Source organism: Polypterus senegalus, chromosome 12, assembly GCF_016835505.1.
Source record: "Polypterus senegalus isolate Bchr_013 chromosome 12, ASM1683550v1, whole genome shotgun sequence".
NCBI lineage: Eukaryota > Metazoa > Chordata > Cladistia > Polypteriformes > Polypteridae > Polypterus > Polypterus senegalus.
The window spans coordinates 93051563-93078916 of record NC_053165.1 but is presented as its reverse complement, the minus strand read 5'-3'; the positions used below and the strand labels follow the sequence as shown (position 1 = coordinate 93078916).

The 27354-nt window shown below is 39.3% G+C and overlaps 1 protein-coding gene and 1 long non-coding RNA gene across 4 annotated transcripts; one reads left to right on the top strand and one right to left on the bottom strand.

The window, feature by feature from the left end:
* LOC120541371 (keratin, type I cytoskeletal 15-like) lies at window positions 1-18451 on the top strand. Of its 2 annotated transcripts, XM_039772927.1 has the most exons (9): window positions 1-606; window positions 4915-4997; window positions 6250-6406; window positions 8717-8878; window positions 13093-13227; window positions 13662-13906; window positions 14124-14165; window positions 16000-16028; window positions 18205-18451. In XM_039772927.1, the coding sequence occupies exons 1-9, from the start codon at window positions 79-81 to the stop codon at window positions 18228-18230; spliced, it is 1407 nt and encodes a 468-aa protein (XP_039628861.1). In that variant the 5' UTR covers window positions 1-78; the 3' UTR covers window positions 18231-18451. The 2 variants fall into 2 exon arrangements, with proteins under 2 accessions (XP_039628861.1, XP_039628862.1); XM_039772928.1 differs by lacking the exon at window positions 14124-14165.
* LOC120541372 lies at window positions 16691-26932 on the bottom strand. Of its 2 annotated transcripts, none has more exons than XR_005635992.1 (3): window positions 26731-26932; window positions 21538-21611; window positions 16691-17121 (listed from the first exon to the last, which is right to left on the bottom strand). It is a non-coding gene; the product is annotated as an uncharacterized LOC120541372 (long non-coding RNA). The 2 variants fall into 2 exon arrangements; XR_005635993.1 differs by having other exon boundaries at window positions 26746-26932.
* Window positions 26933-27354: the final 422 nt, after the last annotated feature.

Below are 27354 nucleotides of genomic sequence, written 5' to 3'. Positions count from 1 at the left end.
GAGCTCTCACTGCCGATTGCTCACTGATTGTCTTGTTTTGGTAGCCTCTCCAGCTCTGAACCATTCCTTAGCTCAGACATGGCACTAAGAAGAGGACAGTTCTCCAGCTTTTCATCCCATGGCGCCATTGGTGGTGGTGCTCGTTTTTCTGGTGGCTCTGAAAGAGTGCAAAGATCCATGGCATCTTCATCTTTTAGCAGCTACGGTGGTGGTTCTGGTGCAGCTACGGGCTTTGGTTTGGGTGGCGGAGCGATGATGGGCAGCGGCAGTGCACTTAGTTCAGGTTATATGAGGTCTGGGAGCGGCGCAGGAATGGGCTTAGGTTCCGGTTTTGGTTTTGGGAGTGGTGGTAGTTTTGGAGGTGGTGCCGGTGGTTTTGGAGGGGGTTATGGAGATGGTGGTGACAGTTCTGCTGTGCAAATTGTCAATGAAAAGCAGCAAATGCAAACCCTGAACGACAGACTGGCTACCTATCTCGAAAAGGTGCGCACCCTTGAAGCAACCAACAAGGACTTGGAGGACAAGCTCAAGAATTTCCACACGAGCAAAGTGGTCACCAGGGATTACACCTCGTTCGAGGACCAGCTGCAGCCCCTTCGTGACCAGGTAATCCTTGCATAGTGGGTGCAATGTTTAGATCCAAGCATCACAAACAGATCATACATAGGAGTTGTGGGCTGGTGCAACCTTCTCGGGTTTCAGGTGAATTGAACCTTAGAATTAGTGACCGGAACCCTAGAGGACAGACGCAAGTATCTACTGGTAGGCTCCAGGGTTGTATAAGTATTAAATGTGTAATCCCAAAGATATCTAATACTTCATATTCTACAAAAGATTTTATATGTCTCCGACTTTTTTCCCTCTGTATTGCCATTTTTTCATGTATTTTGATTTTTCTAGAATATATTTTTAATATCGCTACAACATCCACGAACAGTCACCGATCCACTCACAATGCGTTTACTATCTGCCTGAATACAAGCAAACACAGTACATCCATCTATTTTTAGATCTTCTTCCTGCAGTGCAGAGGCGTGGAGAGTCAAATAACTGTTCTAGCAGCTTTGAGACAAAAGACAATGTCAGTCCATGAATGAGCACAATACATGGAAATATCAGACCATCAAGATCCAGCCAACCATCCATTATGCAACCCGCTATAACCTAACTACAGGGTGACGGGGGTCTCCTGGAGCCAATCCCAGCCAACACAGAGCGCAAGGCAGGAATCAAACCCTGGGCACGGCGCCAGCCCACCGCAGGAACATCAAGTAACTTAATTGAAGCTGAGGTATACCTTCATCTGCGCGCATATCTGAATAACGATTTGGACCTCAAACCCTTTGGATAAAGGCGTAAACCTAATAAAATAATAATAATAGAACGGTGCGAGTAACCGAAGCTTATCCAAGCCTGACCGGGCGCAGGTGCATGGGAACCAACCCTGCACTGAAAGACCATACACGAACACGACGATAACAGTCAGGGTCCATCCGGAAGCCACACCCGTTTAAAATAAGGAGGAGGTCTGTCCACTCGTTGACCCCCGGTGCCAACTCCCCAGGCATATTCAGCAAATTTAAATTATTTGTTACTACTGAGCTCTTAAAAGTTGGCTGAAACCGTACAGAAATGTGGGAAAAAAACTTTTAAATACAACCCGTATTATAGCGAATAAGTTATAGCCTTTCCTTATGGATGTCAAAAAAAAAGAATCCTCCAGCAGGAATTACTTGATAATTGAAACCTTCAAAAAGTTTCAAGTAATCAGAATGACACGTTTTGTCCCCCGGCCGAAAGTGTTGCTTTTCTTCTGGAAAATGATCATACAGTAAGTTTGTAATTTAATGAGTAATCCAGATACTTAAAATATGTTTAGAATTCACTGTATTTTGTAAAGTTGGAAGGTGTCGCGTTTAGTATTCTCTTGTAACTGGAAGGGAAAGGTTCGCTATACTCGTTTTATAATTACGCGTGTGCGCGAAATGTTTGACACGTTTATGCAATTTAAAAGATTTGCACGTAACACCACACTAATCCGTTCATTACCTGCATTTTTTATCGTCATTTCTGCAGATCACCCGAGTGACAGTTTACTTTTTTTTAGTTTTCAGACAATTACATCGCCTCTGGGAGGAACTCATGTTGCCGCAAAATAGTAAAATTGCTTCACGAATGATTTACGCAAATAATACAATGAGCGAATACATTAACGGCTGTGCCAACGCTCGAAACTCCAAACTGCCAAGCAGTTACAGGCAATTTGCAAAAACAAATTACAGAATATAATTTCAACAGCGTGAGTGTTCGTCTAAACACGAACGCGGGAGCATTAAAGCAAATTAGTGCACAAACAAGCCAATCTCCGTAAATCCAGAAAAAAGGCGTTTTCAAGATAGGCTCGCGTGTCCTTTCCGCAGTATAAGATGATGTGGCCGTGGTTTTCAGATTATTCTATGGCAGGTTCCTGATTTGAATTTGTGTAATTAAAACTGTCCTAAAACGCAGCTAATTAAAACCGTTTGTATAATACTGTATACCCGAGTGTTTTTCATGGATTTTTCAAGACGGGGTGTTCGCACGGCGGTGTTTATGCTGGCTGTGTCACTGGCAGGGCGTGAGTTAGCTCTGGACGGGATGCCAGTCCTCTCTCTCTCTCTCTCTCTCTCTCTCTCTCTGTATATATATATATATATATATATATATATATATATATATATATATATATATATATATATATATATATATATATATTTGCATTTGCACCGAACGTAACACGAAATTACACCTAAACGAGACCTGTCACTTTCTCTCGTCACTGTTGAGAGGGCGGGATCTAGAGAGAACTCCTTTTTGATTGGTGAATTTTCGGCAGCGGGGCTATGGATTTTCCTTCATCTTGCGCCACATTCTCAGCGGACGGTTCAGTTGCAGACCCCTGACGATAAATTCAGTGCTTCTTGAGTTGAAGTCTCCGCTTCGAGCAGAAGTTCTTTGCAAGTCTTTCTTGCAATTCTTTTCACTCCAGTCGCCAATACACTGAGGTCGCGTTTTTACTGACAAAACACCAAATCAAAACGCACACCCCACTTAAAGCCCTTCCTCTCAACTTTGAATGGTGGAAGTGACAGTTTTGATTTCAAGCCGCGTTTCTTCATGTTGTGTTAGGTGACACTGAAATAACTGAAGAAATAATTAAGTGAGTGTTTACATAATTTATGGTTAGATTTTTTTTATGCGTTTAGTGCCAAATTCGACAATTTATTTATTTGTCCGAATATCCCAACCACATTCAGAGGCCGTTAACATGAAGAGTGACGATGCTGAACTTGGCTACTTTACTTATTCGGCTGGCCAAACAAGCCATCCACTCAACGTTAACACTAAGAAAAAACGGTCTGCAACGTAAGTTTTAATTTGCATCATTAGCAACAGCATTTATGTCTATAACACATTTTACAATGTTGCTCAAAGTACTTTGCAACATGTCAATGAAATAGTTACCAGAAAACAAAACTAAATTAAATTAGCTAGGAATAATAATGAATAAGTAATACAAAATAAGCCAGTAAGAGTCTAAAATCACACATAAATATTTACACTGTGTATGTTTATAAATTAGTAGACAACAACATATAAAATATAGTTTTCCAGTTTCTAAAGATGAGTACAATGATAAGGTCAAAAGGCTGGGTGGGTAGGAAAAAAAGAAAAAAAAAGCCTCTAGTTAAGATGGAGGGGTTCCAAGGCCAAAAGACCACCTGTTCCCTACTAGCCCTTTTACCTAATAGACATGTTCTTAAGTCATTTCTCATTGTTTCCAGGCTTTGTCCCCGAGGTATCGACAAAGTTGGTCTATAATACAGTATATTATAAATATTAAAATGGTTTCATTAGTTTAAAAAATACCAATATGCTACATTTTAAGCTGTAGCAGGTGCAATGAGTTGCATTATGTTGAGCCACCTTCTTTATTACGGTTTATGTGGGCACCAGGGTGAAACTGGCGGCAAAGTTGGCACACTTTTTTTTTTTGTTATTTTTAGGGTGTATGAAAATCGAGCTCTGAAATGAGGAAATGCTGGTGATGTCTTAAATCTGTCATTAAATCTGTTGCTTTCATTTTTTCAGAAAGCCCATTTAACAGGATATAATTTATGAGCTTAAAATAAACTGCTTGCACAATTTTTTTAAGGAAAAAAAACGAAGAAGGAATGCAGTTATGCAAAATAACATGACTGAGACTCAATTTCATCATGACTTTCAGAACTGGGGCCATTGCAACAAAATGCTGGAAGTGGCCAATGAAATGCAACCCAATATATGTGGCAGGGGTTATAACAAAGGGTGGAGGAGTAGAAAGATTCATGCATCCCACTATGAAGCTGGGATTGTGTGGAGTCGCCATGTTCTCCCCTTGTCTAGTGGATCCCCATAATTTCCAGGTTAGCCTCCATTACAACTCCAAATTGGCCCAATATGGGTGTGTATGTTCCCTGTCATGGCCTCGGCCTTCCTGCTCAGTACCTGCTGCTTGTAGGATTAGCTTTGTCTCTTTGGGACCCTGTAAAATAAAAAGTGACTCAGTAAATGAGTGTGCGGTCTTTAATGGCAGTGCTACAAACCATACATTAAAAATAAAATGGCTAAAGCTAAATGCTGCCGTGTTTTTGGTGACTGACGTTTTAAGTATACTAAAGGAATATTTAGTTTGAAAGTGTTCAGTGTGAGCACAGTCTGTTATTTTATTTAGACTGTTTTAGTAGGAATGAGAGTTTCATTACAAGGTTTTCATATATTTTATGCTACTTTTAAATATAATTAACAATGCTCGTAAAAAAACCTTCAGCTACAGACACCAACACCTCTTGTATTGTTAATGACTAATTTTTCTTATTTTCTAACTCATGTCAGATAATTGCTGCCATCATTGAAAATTCCCGCGTGGCCTTGGAGATTGATAATGCTAAGCTGGCTGCTGATGACTTCAGAACAAAGTAAGCACCTTAAGGCTTCTTCCTTAGTTGTTTATTCATTTACTGCTTGAGATTTTCCCCTAAAGGCAAAGATTTGTATTTTTTAACTGTAGCTGTATAAATTCACATTGTGGTAAATAATATTGTAACAATCTCAAACTTGGTTAATTGAATTCAGAGGGTCCCTGGAGCATCTTATGTCCCAAATAGAAAAGAACCCTGGATGGGGATTTAGTGCATCGCAAGGCCCACTCATGTACCAAACTCATTATTTATAGCCAGTGTGTGGAGATCTGCTCTAGAGGGGAGAGGAATGAAGGTCAGTAGGACCACCACGACAGAATACATGTGCGTGAATGAAAAGGGAGGTCAGTGGAATGGTGAGGATGATGCAGGGAGTAGAGTTGGTGAAGGTGGATGAGTTTAAATACTTGAGATCAACAGTACAGAGTAAAGGGGATTGTGGAAGAGAAGTGAAGAACAGAGTGCAGGCAGAGTGGAGAAGAGTGTCAGGAGTGATTTGTGACAGACAGGTATCAATAAGAGTGAAAAGGGAAGGTCTACAAGATGGTAGAGAGACCAGGTATGTTATATGGGCTGGAGACGGTGGCACTGACTAGAAAACAGGAGACAGAGCCTGAGGTGGCAGAGTTAAAGATGTTAAGATTTGCATTGAGTGTGACGAGGCTGGACAGGATTAGGAATGAGGACATTAGAGGGTCAGTTCAGGTTGGACGGTTAGGAGACAAAGTCAGAGAGGCGAGATTGTACTGGTTTGGACATGTGCAGAGGAGAGATGCAGGTATATTGGGAGAAGGGTGCTAAGGATAGAGCTGTCAGGCAAGAGTAACAGAGGAAGGCCTAAGAGCAGGATTATAGATGTGGTGAGAGGACATGCAGGTGATGGGTGTAACAGAACAAGATGCATATGACAGGAAGATATGGAAGAAGATGATCCACTGTGGCAACCCCTAACGGGAGCAGCCGAAAGAAGAAGAAGAATTAGTGAGGAAAATGAAAACCTCACATACACCGAGGACATGCTGAGCACAGAAAGTCAGCAGGCACTCAAGATGCCAGATCTGTGAGGCAGCAGTGCTAACATCAGCACTATCATGCTGCTCAGCCTTTGACATTCTGATTTTATTTGTTCAACGCTGATGCTTTGTAGATGTTTAATGCATACGTTCTGTGAAACATATAAATTACTCTTTATAGCCTTCATAGCCCTTTTCACACCAACCCTATGACAATACCTCTTTCTTCTTCGCAGATACGAGTCTGAGTACACCATTCGCCAGTCAGTGGAGGCTGACATCCTCAATCTGAAGGGTCTGAAGAAAGAGTGTGAGATCAACCACACCAGTAATCTTCAGGAAATTGAAACATTGAAACAAGAGATTGAAGAACTTAAAAAGCAACATGAAGAGGTATGCTTAAAACAGAACACTGTCTATAAATCAACATCAACTTGAAAACAGCATCTTGGCTTTCATATGATTTTAGCAAAAACATTTTTTCGGTGTTGTCTCATTTCTAGCTTTCTTGTGTGTGCTTCCTCTTCTAGGCCCATTTCTACATGTACATGTCTCTCTGTTGCTCTCTTTGGACTATTCAAGAACATAATAGGTTTGACAAACGAGAGGAGCTCATTCAGTCCATCAAGTCCATCAAGCTTGTTGGTCTAGTGTGGAATACCAGGGCGCATACATCCACCCTAACCCAACACAGACGGGCAGAGACACAAATTGCCACACAGCACGCATTTATTTATAGTCGGGAAGCTTTCTTCTTGGCTCCCCAAAGTACAGTACAGTACACCCAGAACCACAACACAGTCCTTCCTTCAGCTGCCAGTTCCCAGTCCTTCTGCCTTCACTCCTCCCTCACAAGCTTCATCCTTCTTCCTCCCAACTCTGGCTCCCCAAATGGAGTGAGATGGCTCCTCTTATGATGGCCCTGGGAATGTTCGAAGTGGCTCATTAATCGGACCTGGTATCACTCCCAGGTGTGCTGAAAGCCCAATGTAAGGCTCTGCAGCTCCCCTTGGCGGCCCCCATGGAATTCAACATGGCTGTGCCAAACTTCAACTCCCAGCATACCCTGTGGGAATCCGTGGTGCCACAGCCGCCCAGGGGAGCTGCCCTCTAGCGTCCCGGGGAAGGTATTGCCCTGCCAATGCTCTCTCCCCTGGTCCTACCATGTAGTTGGTGTCCTGGCCAAGTAATAGCCATGGCCGCCTGTCGCACTAGCTAATAGCTAAGCTGCTCCAATATCTCATTCAGATGCTTCATAAAGGTTGCCAAAGATTCTGCTTCAGCTTCATGGTAGTTTGTTCCAGCATCTCACAATTGTTTCTGTAAAGAAGTGCTTCTTTGCCTTCAGTCTTATAAGCACTTCCGCTTAATTTCCTCTAACGTCCTAGAGTATATTATTTGCAGTTTAGTTGGAAAAATTTGGTTGGATCTACTTTATTTATACCTTAGATAAAATGTAAGAATTGGATTAGGTCCCCACAGAGTCACCTCTGTTTGAGATTAAACAGGTTTTTCTCTGAGTCTAGGACACATCCTTACATCCTGAGATGCTTTGGGTTATTCTATTCTGTGCAGCCTCAAGTGCTGCTATGTCTGTTTTAGTCTATGGAGACAGGAACTGTGCATGATACTCCAGAAATGCTAGTGCATTATACATGCTAAGCATAACATTCCTACATTTATTTTCAGTAGTTTTTGTGATATAATCTAGCATGTCCTCCATTGCTATTTCAGAGTTTGCTCCCTTGTTGTGCCAGTAATTAGGAAGTAACTCTGTAATTAAATCCAGTGGTTTGGTGGACACTCTTTTATCTATCTATCTATCTATCTATCTATCTATCTATCTATCTATCTATCTATCTATCTATCTATCTGTCTGTCTGTCTGTCTGTCTGTCTGTCTGTCTGTCTGTCTGTCTGTCTGTCTGTCTGTCTGTCTGTCTGTCCTTTTTAAGTGCAAGTTCATCATTTGCTTCCCATCTACTACTTCCTTGGTGTATATTAAAACAAGGGATTCGCCAACAATTAAGGGAGCAGGTATATAGTCCAAGCCAGTCCAATAAAATATGCATTGATTGTGTAGGATTAGGGTCATTATTGTCACATACTGTATACACAATACATTGAAATTCATACTTGCATGTGCTAATCCATATGCAACATGTCACCAATCTCTGGCACCGTGACCAGTACTTTTCTTCAGTGCTTCTGTCTCTGTATTCATGTACAGGACCTACATTTGATATATAATATAAGCATATAATAATGTACCAGCGTTAATGTTTGCAGTGCACTCTCCATTGGAATGTGTTTTCTAATGTGTAAAGTAATAAATTGCATTGTATTTTTCATTCCAACAGATGGCTCATCACAAACATTACCAAAGCTTTTACAAATCCCATACCAAATATTTGTAATGCATGCAAAATGCAATTCATTTTTCATTGTAACATCGGTGAAGCACAAACATTAACACTGCTTTTACAAATCCCATAATAAGTTATTATTCACACTTTTGAACTACACTACACCTGTGTATTTTAACCTGGCTATTGCTAAAATAAATAGGTGGGAGTAAATGTTTAAAATTTATGGCTAATGTTACTAGATTATGACACATTACTAACTTGAAATGACACACATTTGTCCAGGTAGACATCGTGGATGTGATCATAATGCTTCCCACTTATTTTGTGCTCTCTAGGATATGGGAGGTCTGAAAGAAGAAATGGCTGGCACTGTAAACGTGAATGTCCAGGCTTCTGAAAGTCCCGATCTGGCACGCATTTTGGAAGACTTACGGGCAGATTATGAAAGCATAGTTCAAAGAAACAAGCAGGACCTTGAGAGGTGGTTCAACAAGCAGGTAAGCAGGAGACAAGTCCTTACAATCCTGGAGAACATTCTGGGGTGGCTGTTCGACACATGTTTTTGGGAGTTATTGAATGGAGGGCTCCATAGAAAGTATGTTATTGTTTACTTCAGCAATGTTTCTGCATTGCCTTCATCATGACAATTCCTCTGGAAGAGGAAAGCACCATTTCATTGTCAAATGAGAGGTGGAAAAAATTAACTAATGTACATAGTCTCATAAACAAAGGGAAATGTGAAGCAACACTGAAAATCTTCTAATAACATAAAGTATGTATGAGAACAAACAGGCCACCATAAATAGATGGGGCACCATCTTGGCGACACCATATGATTTGAAGTGAAACAAATCACATCACAAAAAAGTGTGCAGCGATTGCACAAATGTTTTTCCAGATGCTCGTTCCCAGTTGAACTGCTTCAAGATGGTGGATCTCCTGGTCTTAATTCCTTCTGGCAGAAAGGGGCAGGTCCAGGTGGCCGGACACCAGAAGTAATGTCAGTTGTGTTACATTTGTTAATCTTCAGAGGGAATAAGAAAAAAAGCATTAGGACACAGTACCAATCCCTGGTGTGGCAGAGAATTATAACCACCAGAGTCCTTAAGCTCTCCCCTATCACATATAAAGCTGAATGTCTGTTTGTCTGTTTGTCCGGTATGGAAATCAACACCATTGAACCTGTCTACTCCGAAATTCCCAAATATTTCCCATTTGTACATTGTTTTTAAATGTTCTCCTCTTGGGAAACTTTATGTAATAATCCCACTTGTGTTCTATTAGGGATACGCCATAGGAAGCATTTTTGAGGCTAAAGCAACATTCTTCCCCACGATGGGTTAATTCAATGGAATTTTGTTTTTTGGCCAAAATTTGCGCTTCTAGTACATTTATTTAGTTACTGTACCTGTGCTTTATTTGCCCCTAGGAAGTGCCAGGTACCATTAAAAGTACAAAAATACAGGAAAAATCACAATGGCACATACACTCACCAGCCACTTTATTAGGTATACCTTGCTAGTACTGGGTTGGACCCTCTTTTGCCTTCTGGACTGCTGTAATTCCTCGTGGCATACTGTAGATTCAACAAGGTGCTGGAAACATTCTTCATGGATTTTGGTCCATATTGACATGACAGTATCACGCAGTTGCTGCAGATTTGCTGGCTGCCCATCAATGATGCAAATCTCCCATTCCACCACATCCAAAAGGTGCTCTGTTGGATTGAAATCTGGTGACTGTAAAGGCTATGTGAGTGCAGTGAACTCCTTGTCATGTTCAAGAAACCATTTGCAGATGATATGAACTTTGTGTAGTGGCACATTATCCTGCTGGAAGTAGCCATCAGAAAATGGGCATACTGTAACCATAAAGGGATGGAAATGGTCAGCAACAATGCTCAGTTAGGCTTTGGCATTTAAACGATGCTCAGTTGGCACTAAGGGGCCTGAAGTGTGCCAAGAAAATATCCCCCACATTATTACACCACCACCACCAGCCTGAACTGTCTATACAAGGCAGGATGGATCCATACTTTCATGTTGTTGACGCCAAATTCTGACCCTGTAATCCGAATGTTGCAGTAGAAATCGAGACTCATCACATCAGGGAACATTTGTCCAGTGTTCTATTGTCCAATTTTGGTTGAGCCTATGCAAATTGTAGCCTCAGTTGCCTGTTCTTAGCTGACAGGAGTAGCACCCGGTGCGGTCTCTTGCTGCTGTAACTCACCTGCTTCAAGGTTGAACATGTTGTGCGTTCATAGATGCTCTTCTGCACACCTCGGTTGTAATGAGTGGTCATTTGAATTACTGTTGCCTTTCAACCAGCTCAAACCAGTCTGTCCATTCTCCTCTGACTTCTGCTATCAACAAGGAATTTTTTCCTAGAGAACTGCTGCTCACTAGATATTTTCCCTTTCGTCAGACCATTCTCTTTAAACCTTAGAGATGATTTTGCATGAAAATCCAGGCTGATCAGCAGTTTGTAAAATACTCAGACCAGCCTGTCTGGCACCAACAACAGTGCCATGTTCAAAGTCACTTAACTCATCTTTCTTCCCCATTCTAATGCTCAGTTTGAACTTCACCAGGTCATCTTGACAAGGTCTACAAGCTGAAATGTATTGAGTTGATGCCATATGATTGGCTGATTAGATATTATGTTAACAAGCAGTTGAATAGGTGTACCTAATAAAGTGGCCACTGAGTGTATATATCAAGGGTGCCCACACTTTTTTGGCTTGCGAGCTACTTTTAAAATGACCAGGTCGAAATGATCTACCTACATTAAAAATGATATATACAGGTATATATATATATATATACATATATATATATATATATATATATATATATATATATATATATATATATATATATACACATACATAACATTCAAAGTCACAATCTGATTGTATGGGTGGTTACCTACCAGGTAATGCGTGTGGTTGGTCTGCAAGTCGGCAAACATCCGCCACGGGTTGCGAGAAGCAGATCATAGTATGTTACACAGTTAACTGTCAAATAATGCAAAGAGTATGCTACACGTGTTTCGACCTATTTTGGGCTCATCAGGCGTACACACTCCACTGCACCCCTCATCGGGGATCAAACCTCGGACGTCAGACAAAAGCACTTCGATTGTGACATTGTGAGAAAAAAAAATCCTCTTCCAATTCCCCATCCAGCCCATACCCTCTCCAAACAATTTTTTTTTTCATTTTTAAATTTTTCTTTAGTTGATATAAATTGGAAGGCTAACTAGATCACTTAGATAGCTGGAGTTTTGCAGTAGCTCGTGCGTTTCATTGTGCGTGCGGGATGACCAGTGTGTTAGAAGAAAAGTGATCTCAGACTGGCCGCCCTGTATGTCAATCAAGTGGCAAATGCCATAGGGGGGATATATGATAGACTAACGTTTAAACAAATTTTTTTTGCATGCAACGCGATCTACCTGCACTACCTTTGCAATCTACTGGTCGATCTCGATCGACGCATTGGGCACCCCTGTTATATATAAAGTAGAAAAGAAATACAAACACACAATGATGCACACTGTCAAGAAATGCTACTGGGGCTCTTTGATACCAACAGCAGTATGCCTGCATAATCCATCACTGTGACTGGGACTGCCAAGTCATTTTAATTTTTCTTTTTAGTCATACTGGTGTATGTTCAAACCATTGTGTGTGTGTGTATGTGTGGTTATGTATATATATAACTATATAAATCACCCCTGGGAAAATAAAGCTTTGTATCTATCTGAAATGCACATTCAGTTTCATCCCCACTTGCAGGGTGCACATCCATATTTTAAATATCCATTCTGATGATCTTACATATGAATACACACACAAAGTTCCACTAACAGAAAGCTGGACACTAGCTATGCCAGGGGTCCTCAATCATAGTCCTGGAGGGCCGCAGTGGCTCTAGGTTTTCATTCCAGCCAGTTCCCCAAGTAGAACTCAGCTCTTGCTATTTAACTGTAGGCCTTGTTAGCGCTTTCATTCGTCAAAGACAAATTTTAGTTACGTCGTTGATCAGAGGTCCTCAATAACAGTTCTGGAGGTCCGCAGTAGCTGCATGTTTTCACTTCAACCATTGTCTTAATTAGAACCCATTTATTTACTACTAAAGCAATACAGTTCTTGGGATTTTAGTTATCTGGCCTGTTACAATTCAGAAAGCTTAGTTGCCTGTTTTAGTTCTTAGCAGCTGCATTTAAGTTTTAATTGTTGCCTGTTTAATTAACCAGACATTACTTAATAATGAAATGCAGATAACCAACAAACCGGCAGCTCTCCAGATAAAGGGCTTCCTTTTAAACCTGTGCATGTGCCCAATGAAGTATCTGTGTTAAAAATGTTTAGAAATAAATGAAAGGGGAAAAGGAGAGACCTTTAAGTTTAAATCTATTCTTGTCCAACAAAACACATGTTCTCAAACTCTACAGTGCAATTCAAATTTCTTTTGGACGAATGAACGCACTAAGAAGCCAAATAGTTAAATACCAAGTTTCATTATCAGCAAGTACCGTCTTCTAATTACGAAACTGGTTGGAAGGAAAAACTGCGGCCACTGCGGCGCTCCAGGATCGTGACTGAGGACCCCTGAGCTGTGTTAACTGATGACTCAATGGCGCCACCTCCTTGTGCTCTGCAAATCCTGCACTCCAACTCAGTTTTTTTTCTGTTTCTTTTTCACAGGTGGAAGCCAAAGAAGCTGAAGCCATCCAGAAAGCAGAGGCTGCTGGAGGCACTGAAACCACAAAGACAGAAATGACAGATCTTCGCCGTCAGACTCAAAGCCTACAGGCAGAGCTGGACGCTTTGCGGGCCACTGTGAGTAACAGCTGTTACAAATCTCATTTTCTGGTCCTGCTTGTGATGAAGGACATGTTCTTGACTGTCTAAGAGAGCCCATTATTAAGATGGGTAGTCACCTTTAGAGAACTGGGTGCAGTACACTGGGCTTTACACCATAAACTGATGGTAACATTCATCCCTGTGTGACCCTGAACAAGTCAGTTAATGTTTCTATGTGGGTGTTTGGATACGATCCCTTGGGTAAAGGCGTCAGTTCAAATGTACAATAATAATTATAATAAGATTAATCCCTTCTGATCACCAGCATTAAGAACATCATGCAGCTTTGTTTTTATAAAATTTAAATGAAGTCCTAATGGACCCCCATAACGCCTCTAGTTTTTGACAATGTCACTGGCCCAGTCCAGGACACAGAGCTTCATTTATTTATATCTTTACTGTCTCTACAGAAAGCCTCCTTGGAGGAAAACTTGGCAGGGGTAGATGGCCGCTATCAGATGGAACTTCACCGTATCGCTGCCTTGGTAGCCTCCTTGGAGGAAGAGCTGATGAACATCCGGGACAGCATGACCTCACAGAACGAGGAGTACAAGAAACTTCTGAACATCAAAGAACAACTGGAGCAGGAGATTGCAACATACAAGCAACTGCTGGAAGGAATGGAGCTGGGCGGTGGCGGGGCCTCGTCCTCCACGTACGTGAGCTTCTCTTCTGTCGCTCTCGTCTTCCCGTCTCCTGCTCTCCTCTGCTCTCTTTTCGTTTCTTGGATCAAGTTAGACATAGAAGGCACAGAGATCATTTGGGGGCACTCTTCTAAACACTGCTCTTTTTCTTTAGAGATTTACAACTTCATGAAAATTGAAAAAAGAAAAAATATACAATTGATATATTTTTCTTTAATTCAATTCCAGGGGCTCAAAGGCTGATGCTACATTGAATATGGTTATAGAAAGGTACTATACATAATATTAAAAATCTGTTATTTCTTAAAAATTTCTCATTAATGGTACAAGTGGCAGGGCTCTCTACACAACCTTTCTCATAAGTCTTGCTTTGGGAATTCCCTTCCTCTGGAGATATTCGGAGAAGCATAGAGATGTTTTCCTTGCTCTATTTTCACATTTGTTTACACCTCCTGTCAATGTTCACTGAGCACACCGTGACCTTTCAGGTGTCTAAATGTTGATCCATTGCCCACCAACCACACGACTGACACACTTGAGATAGCTAAAGTGCCATCCAATACCAAGACAGCACATGTCATCCATTCACTTTTACCCGACACAGAAGAACTTGTTTAGATAGTCAGATTTTTGCCTGCTCTCCACTCAGCACACATCAGCCTTCGGAGTGTTACGCTCTCATCTGCAGTCCATAAATCAGACAACACCCTTGAAGTAGCTATATGTCTGTTTATTTTCTAAAAAACACAGAGTAACCCCAAGACTACCAGTCTTTCATCTGATGCCCCAAAAGCTCAAAAAACAAATGCCAAAATTTACACAGAAAAACACCACACCCATATTCTATGTCCATAGAGCACATATCATCCACTGGAATGCTAAATGTCCACTTAAAGATTATATTACACAGCCAGACTCTTACCAGTGTCCAGAAAGCATATGTTATCCATTCAGATGGCTAATATTCACCCAATGCCCACAAGGATCCACTCAACAGGAAAACTTTGAACACATGTCCACATGACACACGCAACATTAATTGACACAATACGCACAACAACCTGTACTACCAAATGCTCACAAACCAACCATTAAACAAAACTTCCATCCAGTGCCCACAGTTCAACAAGCCTCCTGGTCATTTATCTGATTCTACAAAATCCACAACCATCAACCAGTCAACCTGTCAGTCCAGCCCCATGAACTTTAATGAACATGCATGTTCCTGCTACTTTATCTCATCATCCAGTTGATCAGATGAGACAGCACTGCAGTAGGCTATATTAGGGACGAATGTTTGGTTACCTTAATGTGGGGCTACATGTTTTTACAACAGTATGGCATTCTGAATATAACCCAACAAATCCAGAGCTCTTCTGATCCTGGACCTGCTTGTCGTTTATGATTCTTCAGCATCTTCCACTGGCTGACGTGGGAACATGTAGTGTGATATACAAAAAAAAGACATTTAAATAAATAAATAAGCACATTTACACAGACACCACAGTGATGTTCCTGAGCCAATCTCCGATTCTCTTCAGACTTTTCTTGAATTCAACTTTACACAAATGTTTATTTTTGAACCCAGACCTCAAGAACCCAACTTTTCACCAATGAATTGAATTTTTAAAGTTCCTTCAAGCAGAGTTCTTGACCGGATCATTCAATATTTAGTTACAAAGTAGGCTGATATCTCTGAAAGTGGATAGTGTGCAGAAACAGAGAGTCTGGGTGTAATGGACATCGAATGAGCCTTCAAGAGGTTACAATACAAAATATTCCCTTCACATTAGACTTGGCTTTCAAAAGGAGATGTTATACGTACAAAATGTACAGTGAATGTTCTCTCCTACTCTCTCTCAATGTATGTTTGTGTACAGTATATAATATACTCTATCTATCTATCTATCTATCTATCTATCTATCTATCTATCTATCTATCTATCTATCTATCTATCTATCTATCTATCTATAACTGCAGTATAGTATATAAGTGTATGTGTGTGTATATCGTATATCATATAATATCTCACCAGAACTACAGCCTTTGACTAAATGGTGATAATCTGATATATTTTAATTTTTTTTTTGTTTTCCATGGCAGTGTTTCACAGACTACAGTGGTGACCAAAGGTAAGACTTGTGTTCAACTCTAAACTGCATATTGAAAGTAAAGAAAAAGTTATTGAAATGTTTTCAATTAAAGAGAAAAATTCAAGGACTTTGAAGTTCAAGTAGCAACATTAATAAAGTGATAAAAACTTACTATTCATTTCAATGTTCAGAATGAATCACCACAGGTTCATAAACTTACTGTAAAATGAGACAACAAATATCAATCTATAAAATAGTTGTCTGTACTGTGTGTTTCAAATCTAATTTAATCGGTTATGACTAAGGCGCAGCGGATGGTACTGCTGCTTCACGAATCTGGCATCCTCAATTTCTCACCTGGTCATTGTCCACATGGTGTTTGCATGTTCTCCTTCTTTACTCTACAGTACATTCTCCAGTTTTCCTCCCTGGTCCCCAAAGAGACACATGTTAGGTTGCTTATTGTTTCAAAAATGTCTCTGATGGTACATGAGTGGGCTCTGTAAATGATTGGCACCCGGTTAAAGGCTGTTTCCTGTCTTGTGCCCAGTAGTGATGTGATTGCCTATGGCCCCATAGGAATTACATTAAGCAGGTTTTATAATATAATATAATATAATATAATATAATATAATATAATATAATATAATATAATATAATATAATACATTAAGCAGGTTTTATAATAATATAATATAATATAATATAATACATTAAGCAGGTTTTATAATATAATATAATATAATATAATATAATATGATATAAGAAATCTGACACTTCCTCTTCTAGGCCCTTTTCTACATATACATCTTTGTTACTCTCTTTGGACTCTTGAATAACATAAGAAGTTTGGCAAATGAGAGGAAACCATTCGGCCTATCAAGCTTATTTGTTTAGCTAATTGCTAAAATGTTCCAACATCTCATCCAGACACCTCGTGAAGGTTGTCAAAGGTTTCTGCTGCAGCTCCATGCCTCAATAGTTAGTTTCAGATTTCCGTAACTCTTTTTGCATAAAGAAGTGCTTTCTGGCTTCAGTCTTAAACGCATTTCCCCTTAATTTCCACAGGTCTTTCAGTTGACACGATTCGTCGTTCGGACAAACAAATTCTGCTGGATTTCCTTTATCAATTCCTTTGGGGATTTTGAAAAAAACATTATTAGGTTCAGATATTTTAGCCGTTCTAAATCATGGCAGCCAATGGCTTTAAGGAGTCTAGCAGCAATGTTTTCATCATTTCATTCATCTGTTAATAGCAGAGCTTTCTCAGGCCTGCTTAATTCAGTTGAGGGTCGTAGGTCATCCATGTTAATGCAGGAAATTCATTCAAGCAAAGTAAATGGTGTAATATTTAAGTGGTGCACAACACAGCATAGCATAACACTGTCAAATGTAAAGTAGAAAAAATCGGGAGTGCTCTCCCCTAGACTTTCCCATATGCTCAGATATGGGGATGGATATTTGAGGAGCAAACCTCAAGACAATGATTCTATTTTTATATTATGTACATTAAAGAACCATCAACAACAAGTCAAATCAAGTTAATAATACTTTGAACATTTCTTATAAAAGTAAAGTTGAATAAATTGGACTGCAAGAATAAAAAATCAAATACAAGTATGTGTTCAGGTAAAGTACCACTTCCGGTTGATGGATTTGGCCCAAAAGTTAATATTGATGTACAATTTTGGTGTAACAACCACATTTCAAATTTCATTCATCTATCTCGTTGCGTTTTTGAGTTATCGTCGTCATACACACACACACACACACACAATTCCAAAAATGGTGTTTTCGGACTCAGGAAGATCTAAAATGTTGAGGTTCATCAAAATCTTGGTTGAATTTTTTCATAATTACTACACTTTCTGTATACTTGGTATACAAGAAAGTAAAAATAATGTAAGGAAGGATCAAATAAATTAAAATATAAAATAATGACTGAATAATTTAAAGAGAAAAAGTAAGATAGGTATGCTATGTATGACGTGTATGCAGAGCCTAATGTGTTAAATCAACAATAAATAAATAAACAGTCAATATTTATTTGGTAAAGTGCTTTAGAGCAAACCCCTAACTGTAGAAATTGTTAATTAGAAAAAGACAAATTAAACCAATATATTTATTATGCAGTACTGTCCTGCCCAGCCCCTCTCTGTTTACCCCTTTGACGTCTTGGCTGCTCCTCTAACGTTGTCTTTCTCTCCCGTGCACAGAGGTGAAGACCGAAGTCAAGAAATAAAGCAATGGAGACCTCAACCCCATCACTGGGGAGAAGAAGAGGCTCAGTGGGTGACATCTTGGACCTTTAAAACAAGTCCATTGCGGATGGAAAGAGAAGCGTCTTCACTTGGCTTGGGTTTTTAGATCCTGCTTGGTTTGGGGAATTTTCTCTGCTCTTGTGCTACTTGGGAAGGCAATGCTAGAATCCTGTTTGACAATAAAGAATTTCACAGCAGATAATGTCCTCTCTGTGTATTTTTTTCTGAACAGTGCTGAGTTACATACTTTGTGTTGTATAGCCTTCTTTTAAAGCATATACACTTCACATGAACATTTGACATTTTGGCTGATTTTGTAAATAACTGTGGAAGTGGTGGCCTTGTTTTCAAATCCAGCCCTTATGCCACTAGGCTCCTGTTGGTGATAATCTCAACAACTTTAATATTGGTGTAAAGACAAGATTATGATCCAAACGCAGAGGACTTCTCAAGTTCTATTAGAGTGATCTTTGGGTTCTTGGTCACCTCCCTAAACCTGGGCCTTTCTTACCCAGTAACACAGTTGGTCTGGCTGGCCAACTCTTAAGAAGTGTCCTGGTGGTTCCAAACATCTTCCATTTCACAGAGGCCACTGCACTTCTGGGAACACTCAGAGCTTTAGAAATAATTTTATACCTTTGCCCTGAACAATGTTTGTGTTCTAACCTGCAGTGAGGATTATTATGTGTTGTGTACACAGCTGTGTGCCTTTCTAAATAATGTCCAATCAATTTAGTTTGCCACGGCTGGATTCCAAGTAAGTTTTAATGCACATTTCAAGGATAATTAAAGTAAACAGAATGCACCTGAGCACAATTTGGAGCAGCAAAGGATCTGAATGAAGTCATAAGGTTTTTGATATTTAATAAATTTATAAACTTTCCTGAAAACACATATTCACTTTCTCATTATGGGTTTGAGTGTAGATTGCTAAGAACATAAGAAACAAGGGGAGACCATTCAGTCCATTAGCTCACCTGTCCAGCTAATAGTTAAGCTGCTCCAGCATCTCATCCTGAGACTTCTTAGAAGGTTCTCAAGGTTTCTGTTTCAATTACATTGCTCAGTTGTTTGTTCCAGATTCCCACAAATCTTTGCATAAAGAAATACTTTCTGGCTTCAGTCATAAATACACTTCTCCTAATTTCCACTAATGTCCTCGATTCGCTCTTAACATGAAAGAATTCTGCTGGATGGATTATATCAATGCCTTTGAGGATTTGAAATACCTGCATTAGGTCCCCACACAATCTCCACTGCTTAAGACTAAACCAGTTTAATTCTCTGAGCCCGTCACAGTATGACATGTCCTCAAGTCATGGGATGCGCTTGGTTGCTGTCCTTGTCATAGCTTCAAGTGCTGCTCTGTCTTTATTGTATCATAGTGACCACAACTTCACATAATACTCTAGATGAGGTCTCAATAGTACATTATATTGTCTGAGCATAACGTTCCTCAATTCATATTCAACGGTTTTACCAGTTTTATTTACCTTTTAGACACTTCTGCTACTTTAATACTACTGCTACTACTACTACGAATAATAATACACTACAAATAGTAATACTAATATTGCTGCTACTTCTACTGCTACTACAGCTACAACTACTATCAGTACTATTACTAATACTACTAATAGTAATATTTCTGCTACTTCTGCTAATACTATGAATATGACTGGTACTATTGCTGCTGCTAATATATTATTAATAATTGTACTAATACTACTGCTACTTCTACTACTACTAGTACTAAAATGACTACACCAACTAGTACCAATACTATGAAAAATAATATTTCTGCTATGATTTTTTACTACAACTACTACTAGTGATACTAATAATGCTAATTAAAATTGCTAATATTACTAAAGTTACTAACTAGTAGTGCCATGGACACATTTTTTCCTGAAAATTAGTATTAGAAAATCAGGTGTGTGTCATACACGAGGAAATGTAATAATAATTATTTATTATTCTGTAATGTTTACCTCTTCTGCTTGGGATCGCTCTCCCTCGCTTACTCGCGTACTCGCGTTCTCTCACTCTCTCGCACTTCCTCTCTCTTTCTCTCTCGCTCGCTTGCTCGCGCACTCGCACTCTCTCTAAAAGCTTCCTATACAATCACAATGTGTGTTGTACACGGGGCAAAACGATTTTCGCGATTTTCTTTGTAAAAATTAGGGTGCACGTCTTACACGAGGGCGCGTGGTAGCCGAGTAAATAATAAAAATGTTAATACTACTGCTACCACTCCTACTGCTGCTAATTCTAACAATATGTCTGCTATACTTCTACTATGATTATGACTACTACTGCTAGTAATACTACTAAGAATAGTAATAGTAATACTGCTACTATGAATATTACCACAACTCACATTAGTAGTAATACTACTACTATTATTACAACTACTACTAACAGTAATAATAATAATAATAATAATGCTAATTCTACTACTATGATGAATATGACTACTACTACTAGCAATAATAATAATAATAATAATAATAATAATAATAATAATATGCTACTTGTACTTTTAATGCTGCTAATACTATAATAATAATACTAATACTGCTAGTACTACTACTTCTGTTACTTCTACTATGATTATGACTACTACTAGCACTTGAACACTACTACTACTTACTACTTAGAATAATACTGCTACTAATAATACTAATAACGATGCTTATACTACTACTACTACTACTACTACTAATAATAATAATAATAATAATAATAATAATAATAATACTGCTATTAAGACTACTACTATACTATGGCTACTTGTACAGTTACTATAATTATGAATACTACTTCTGCTACTCATACTAGTACTAAAAATACTAATACTACTACTACTACTACTGCTATTTCTTTTTATATGGTAAAACAATAAGGTGTGTTTGATTCTCCTTAATGTCTGTTCTCAGAATAACAGTGTTAAGAATAACAGACTTTATTTGTTCACTTTGTGTAGCTGCAATATTATTCTGTAAATGCTAAACTGGTGTGTGGTGTGTGTTTGCCCTGCAACAGACTGGCACTCCATTCAGGGACTGCTCCTGCTTTGCACCTGATGCTTGTTGGGATAGAATCCAACAGCCGTGTGACCCTGCCAAGAATAAGGAGGTTAGGAAAATGGATGGATTCATGGACAGAAACACAAATAATTTGCCTATCTGATTAAAGTGTTACATTTCCTATTACTCTTCAACATCGCACACCAAGCAAGTAACATTGCTGAATGCAGAAAAGCAAAGTTTTTTTTTTTTTACTTACTATTAAATCAGGACTGGCATCCTGTAGAAAGGTTGTCCCTGCCTTGTGTCCTTTGCTCCAGCTTCCTCACGACCCTGCTCAGGATTAAGCAGGTTTAGAAAATGGATCAATGGATTTATAGATGGGTGGCACAGTGGTAGCGCTGCTGCCTCGCAGTTAGGACACCCAGATTTGCTTCCCAGGTCCTCCCTGCGTGGAGTGTGCATGTTCTTCCCGTGTCTGAGTGGGTTTCCTCTAGGTTCTCCGGTTTCCTCCCACAGTCCAAAGACATTTAGGTTAGGTGCATTGGCGAATCTAAATTGTCCCTAGTGTGTGCTTGGTGTGTGGGGGTGTTTCTGTGCCCTTGTGGTTGGCTGGCGCCCTGCCCAGGGTTTTTTTCCTGCCTTGCACCCTGTGCTGGCTGGGATTGGCTCCAGCAGATCTCCATGACCCTGTAGTTAGGATATAGCAGGTTGAATAATGGATGGATGGATTTATAGATGGGTGGGCGTGAGAATGTTATGAAAAATAAACAATTAAATATATTTAGTTTAAAGTGTTATACTAATGTACCTCAGCTCTAGTTGTTCAGTTTAAATGTTATTTTTCAATGTAATATTTTGGACTAAATTTTAAAATGTGTTTCAAATGTGTGATTTCAGTATGCTTTAATAAAAAATCTATTGAGGTTGTGTGGCTGTAATAGTATTTTGTAAAGCATAAATGTTTTCTGTGTCTGATTAATGGATAATTATTTCCATTTTTGTTCATCTTTGCGAATCACACAGCTAACAGTCCTTAAAGTACTAATGTGCTGTTTCTTCCCACACCTTATTAAATTAACATAACATGAAAGTCTTTGTTGGTTGACTTAATTCATTTTTGCTGTGCCTTAAATAAACAATCCTGGCAGGATGGTCAGCGGTGCTGCCTCATGGCTCCTGTGGGTGGCATGGAATCAGGTTCCTCATGTGGACTTTGTATGTTTTTCCTCTGTCTATGCCAGTGCCTACAGCAGCTTTTCAAAGACTTGCCAAGTAAGTAAATGGTGCCAGTGTGTGCATTGAGAGCTCATTGACAGACACAAATCCTGTCCCAGGGTTGTTCCTGCATGCCTTCCACCTCCTGGCTGCAGATCGGGTCTTGTCACAGTGAATTTTCTATTATCAGCATCCTAATTTGTGTCCCAGACCTGCTCACTATTCATGTGGAGTTTGTACATTCTACCTGTGCTTTCTCATCTCCAAAGACGTGCAGGTTAGATTGATTGGTGATTGGTGTGCGCCTGAGTGGCCCCTGCCATGGCTGTTTCTTCCCTTGCATTCATTGCTGTTGATGTAGACTAATGAGGACTTTGTGTGTTATTCCTGTTTTTGTGCCAACCCCAGGAACTTCTTACCTGCCTCTTAAATAATAAATTCTGTTTAAATCACACAAAGAACATAAATTGTAATTTACAAAATACTGTTAGCTTTGAAAATGATCAAAAAAAGGGCTTAGTAGTTTCTAAAGTTGATTTCTACTCGGTGTCCGACTAGATCCACCCGGCGTGCCCTGCGAGATCAGGGCGCGGCTGCGCAGCCAATCACTTTGCAGCAGACGGTTGTACGTATAGCTCCCTGGCATCCCTTGGAGTTCTCACTGACGATTGCCGACGGACTGACTTGTGTTGGTTGCGTCTCCATCTCCGAACAATTCCTCATCTCAGACATGGCACTAAAGAGAAGGCACTTCTCCAGGTTTTCCTCCCACGGCTCCATTGGCGGTGGCTCTGGAGGAGTACAAAGTCCTGTAGCCTCGTCAATCTTATAGCAGCCACGGTGGCGGTTTTGGTTGTAATATTGGAGTTGGTCTAAGAGGTGATTTTGAAAGTAGAGCTAGTACAGGTTTTACCCTTGCCAGTGCTTTTGGAGATAGTTCCGGCAGTTATGAACGTGGTGTCTGTTGTGTTAGAGTTACTGGCATGAGTTTTGGCGTGGATCCAGTGGTTATAGTTGCGGTTTCGATTATGGTGCCAGTGCTAATGGTCTTATTTTTAACGGTGCAGCCCCGTTTATGGTAAATGAAAAGCAGCAGATGCAGAGTCTGAACTCTTGAAGCTATGGCAAGCCGTTTTAACAATTTACCCAATCTTTTTTAGTTCGGTAACTGCTTTCAAAACGTTGAAATCAAGAGTTTTAAATTTGATATCAGCACTTACAAATTTGATATCACGCTTTTAAAATTTGACATCGCATTTTTGAAATTTCATAACGAGCTCTTAAAATTTGAAATTGTGCTTTTAAAATCTGATATCAAGTTTGAAGATGTTCAAATTTCAAAAGCGTGATATCAAATTTTGAAAGTGTGATATTAAATTCCAAAAGATCAATATCATGTACCAAAAGTGTAATTTTATATTTTATAAACCTGACATCAACTTTCATAAAAAGGACAATTGATTAAGTGTTAAAATGGCCTACCGTAAGTTTCCAAAACCACAATATCAAATTTCAAAAACTTGCTATCAAATTGCAAAAGCTCGATGTCAAATTTTAAGAGCATGATATTAAATATTAAAAACTTGATATCAGAATTTCAAAAGATTGATATCAAAATTTAAAAGCGTGATATTATATTTTTAAAAACTTGGTATCCAAATTTCAAAAGCTCCATATCAAATTTTAGAAATTGGATATCAAATTTAAAAACCTCGATAACAAATTTCAAAAACTTGATATCAAATTTTAAAAGTTCAACATCAAATTTTGAAAGCTTGATATCAAATTTAAAATCGACGATATCAGTGCTGTAACTGCTGATATCAAGGAAAATGGATTAAATGTTAAAATGTATGGCAGGCCGTTTTAACATTTAATCCATTTTCCTTTATATTAAATTTGATATCAGGCTTATAAAATGTAATATTACACTTTTGAAACCTAATATCGAGCTTTTGAAATTTGATATAAACATCCTCAAACTTGATATCAGATTTTAAAAGCACGGTCTCAAATTTCAGACACTGGTTATCAGATTTTAAAAGCGTGATATCGAAATGACAAAATATGATGTGAGAGTGTAAAATGCATATATATTAGCATTTAAGCTCTCATATGAATTTTCAAACGCGTCATATCAAATTTTATGAACCGAATATCAAATTTTATAAGTCTTGATATTAAATGTAATCAACGTTTTGAAAGCAAATTAAAGGGATTAAATGTTAAATTGGCTTGCCATAAAAACGGCCTTCCAAACTATGAGCAAGTCCTGCTAGGCGCGCGCATTAAGCGCTGCTGCACGCATCTTCATCCTCCCGATGCTTTAATTATGAACAGCTACGTTAAACGATCTTACTAGAAGTAAACTTTTAAAATACAAGCAAGGAAAACAAAGCGTTACCTACATATAAACGAAGGACGCTGTGACGTGTAATCCGTTATGCTGTGAGCAGATAAACATTTTGTTTGAACCATTTACCTTACAATGAACCAAACGCACAGTTCACTTATCTGCACATTAAATTGATTCCGTATTTCACTGTCACTAGGATGGCGAGAGGTCCAGGGAGCAGGGAGAGTGCCTATTTCTGGCAATGCGTCCCGATAAATAACTTCAGAATATCACATTGTTTAAACGGGAGACTGGAGTGCCAACCCGCGCCCAGTCCAAACGGGGACCCACAATAACGCTAAAGTGGTCAAAACACCGACGGGGAAAGCTTAATGAAAATCCTGTGTTAAATTTGAACAGCATTGCCAAGACGACCTAGAACACGATAAAAATAGACAGTAATGCCATGTATTTGTTTCCACTTCGAGCGCTGTGTTGAATTCTATTTGTTGTTTTGTGAAAGTCCTACCATTTTCTAACACTTTTAATCCAGAACAGGGTCGCGGGGGTGCTGGAGCCTATCCCACTTTGCGTAGGGCGCAAGGCAGAAACAAACCTTGGACAGAGCCCATGTGTTAAATGACATTAGATAAGTAAAGTGAACAATACCGTTGGTTAATTTTCTTTTTCCACGCTTCTTTTAACTTCACCTGTTTGTTGTCTGGTACAAATCTTGTAATTGATATTTAACCCACTTCCTATTGTCCAAATGACTTGAAATTTTGCACACTTACTCACTTCCGATGACAATATATGAATCAATAATTAGTTTCACTAATTGTTAAATTAATCCATGTTAATTAAGAAGTGAAATTGTCATATGAAGAATAGTTCAAGATTTCACCTATAGATGGCGCAAGTAACGGAGAGAAACATTAAAGTAAGTGTTAAAATCCATCCATCCATTATCCAACCCGCTATATATATAGTCTGTTTCTTACGGTTTGTATTTCCAAAACTTTTCTAATGCAATTAATTTAATTGACTGCAACCCGCTATACCCTAACTACTGGGTCACTGGGTTCTGCTGGAGCCAGTCCCAACCAACACTGGGCACAAGGCAGGAAACAAACCCCGGGCAGGGCGCCAACCTACTGCATTATATTGTGTTGGATTGTGTTTTATTGTGGTAAGATCCATCCATCCATCCATTATCCAACCCGCTATATCCTAACTACAGGGTCACGGGGGTCTGCTGGTGCCAATCCCCGCCAATAAAGGGCACAAGGCAGGAAACAAACCCTAGACAGGGCGCGCACGCACACACACACAAAGCACACATAGGGACAATTTAGAATCGCCAATGCACCCAACCTGTGGGAAGAAACCGGAGAACCCGGGGGAAACCCACGCAGACAAGGGGAGAAAAAAGGGAGAACCCGGTAAGCCTAACTGCGAGGCAGCAGCGCTACCCACTGTCCCACCCACGTACTAAAATGCCCAGTTGAATTATAACCACAGACTTCAGATTAATTCATTGATTTTTCAGCACAAGTTCGCTCGGGGTCGCGGTGTTAGATCTGTACGGGATGTCAGTCCATTGCATGGCATGCAATTCCATAACAACAGTAATTTTAACAGCGCCAGTGAAACTAACCTGCACACGTTTAGGGTGTTTGAGGAAACAGAAGGAACATTTCGCACACCATTAAAATATAAATAGGCAAAAAATAAAATTATTGTAAATGTTGACAATAAATAAAAAAATCAAATAACCCGGATATGGAGGAATATTCGGAACAATTAAATACGTGGATACATGTATTGTAAAACGCGACACTTAAATAATTATATGTGTCGTTTAATGTTTATTGCCTATATCTTTATGGATTTACTTACATTTTTTTCTTTTACCTGCATTTCTTTCTGAAACTCCGCAACAAACATGAAATAGAGAACTGTCACTTTCACCAGTCAAAACGGATAGGGCACCATCTAGATCTAGAGAGCACCATTTTCTGATTGGTGAATCGTCCGTCGAGGGCTGTAACTCTTCAGCCACATTTACAGCAGACACTTTAGGTGCAGACTCCTGACTGCTTCTTGAAACAAAGTCTCCGCTTTCAGCAGTAATTCATTGCATTTTTTTCTTGCACTCACATCCACCAAATACACGGCCAGACACAATTTTGAGCATGCGCTAAACTGACAATAACCCAATCAAACAATAGACCACGCTAGAGTCCGCCCTCTCAACGTTAACGAGTGAAAATGACAGTTTTGATTTCGAGCCGCATCTCTTCGTGCTGTGTTCAGTTTCACTAAAAAAATAAATAGATGTAGAAACAAATAAATAAGAATACACATTACATTTAATTATATTTTTTTAATTTTTGGATTTGATCATGAATGTATTTGCGTCATTATTTATATTTTTCCCGAAGTATAGCCTGAGAACAGAAACGCGTAGAATGACGAGGCCGAACTAAGATACTTATGCGCAGCTACACTCTTAAAAATAAA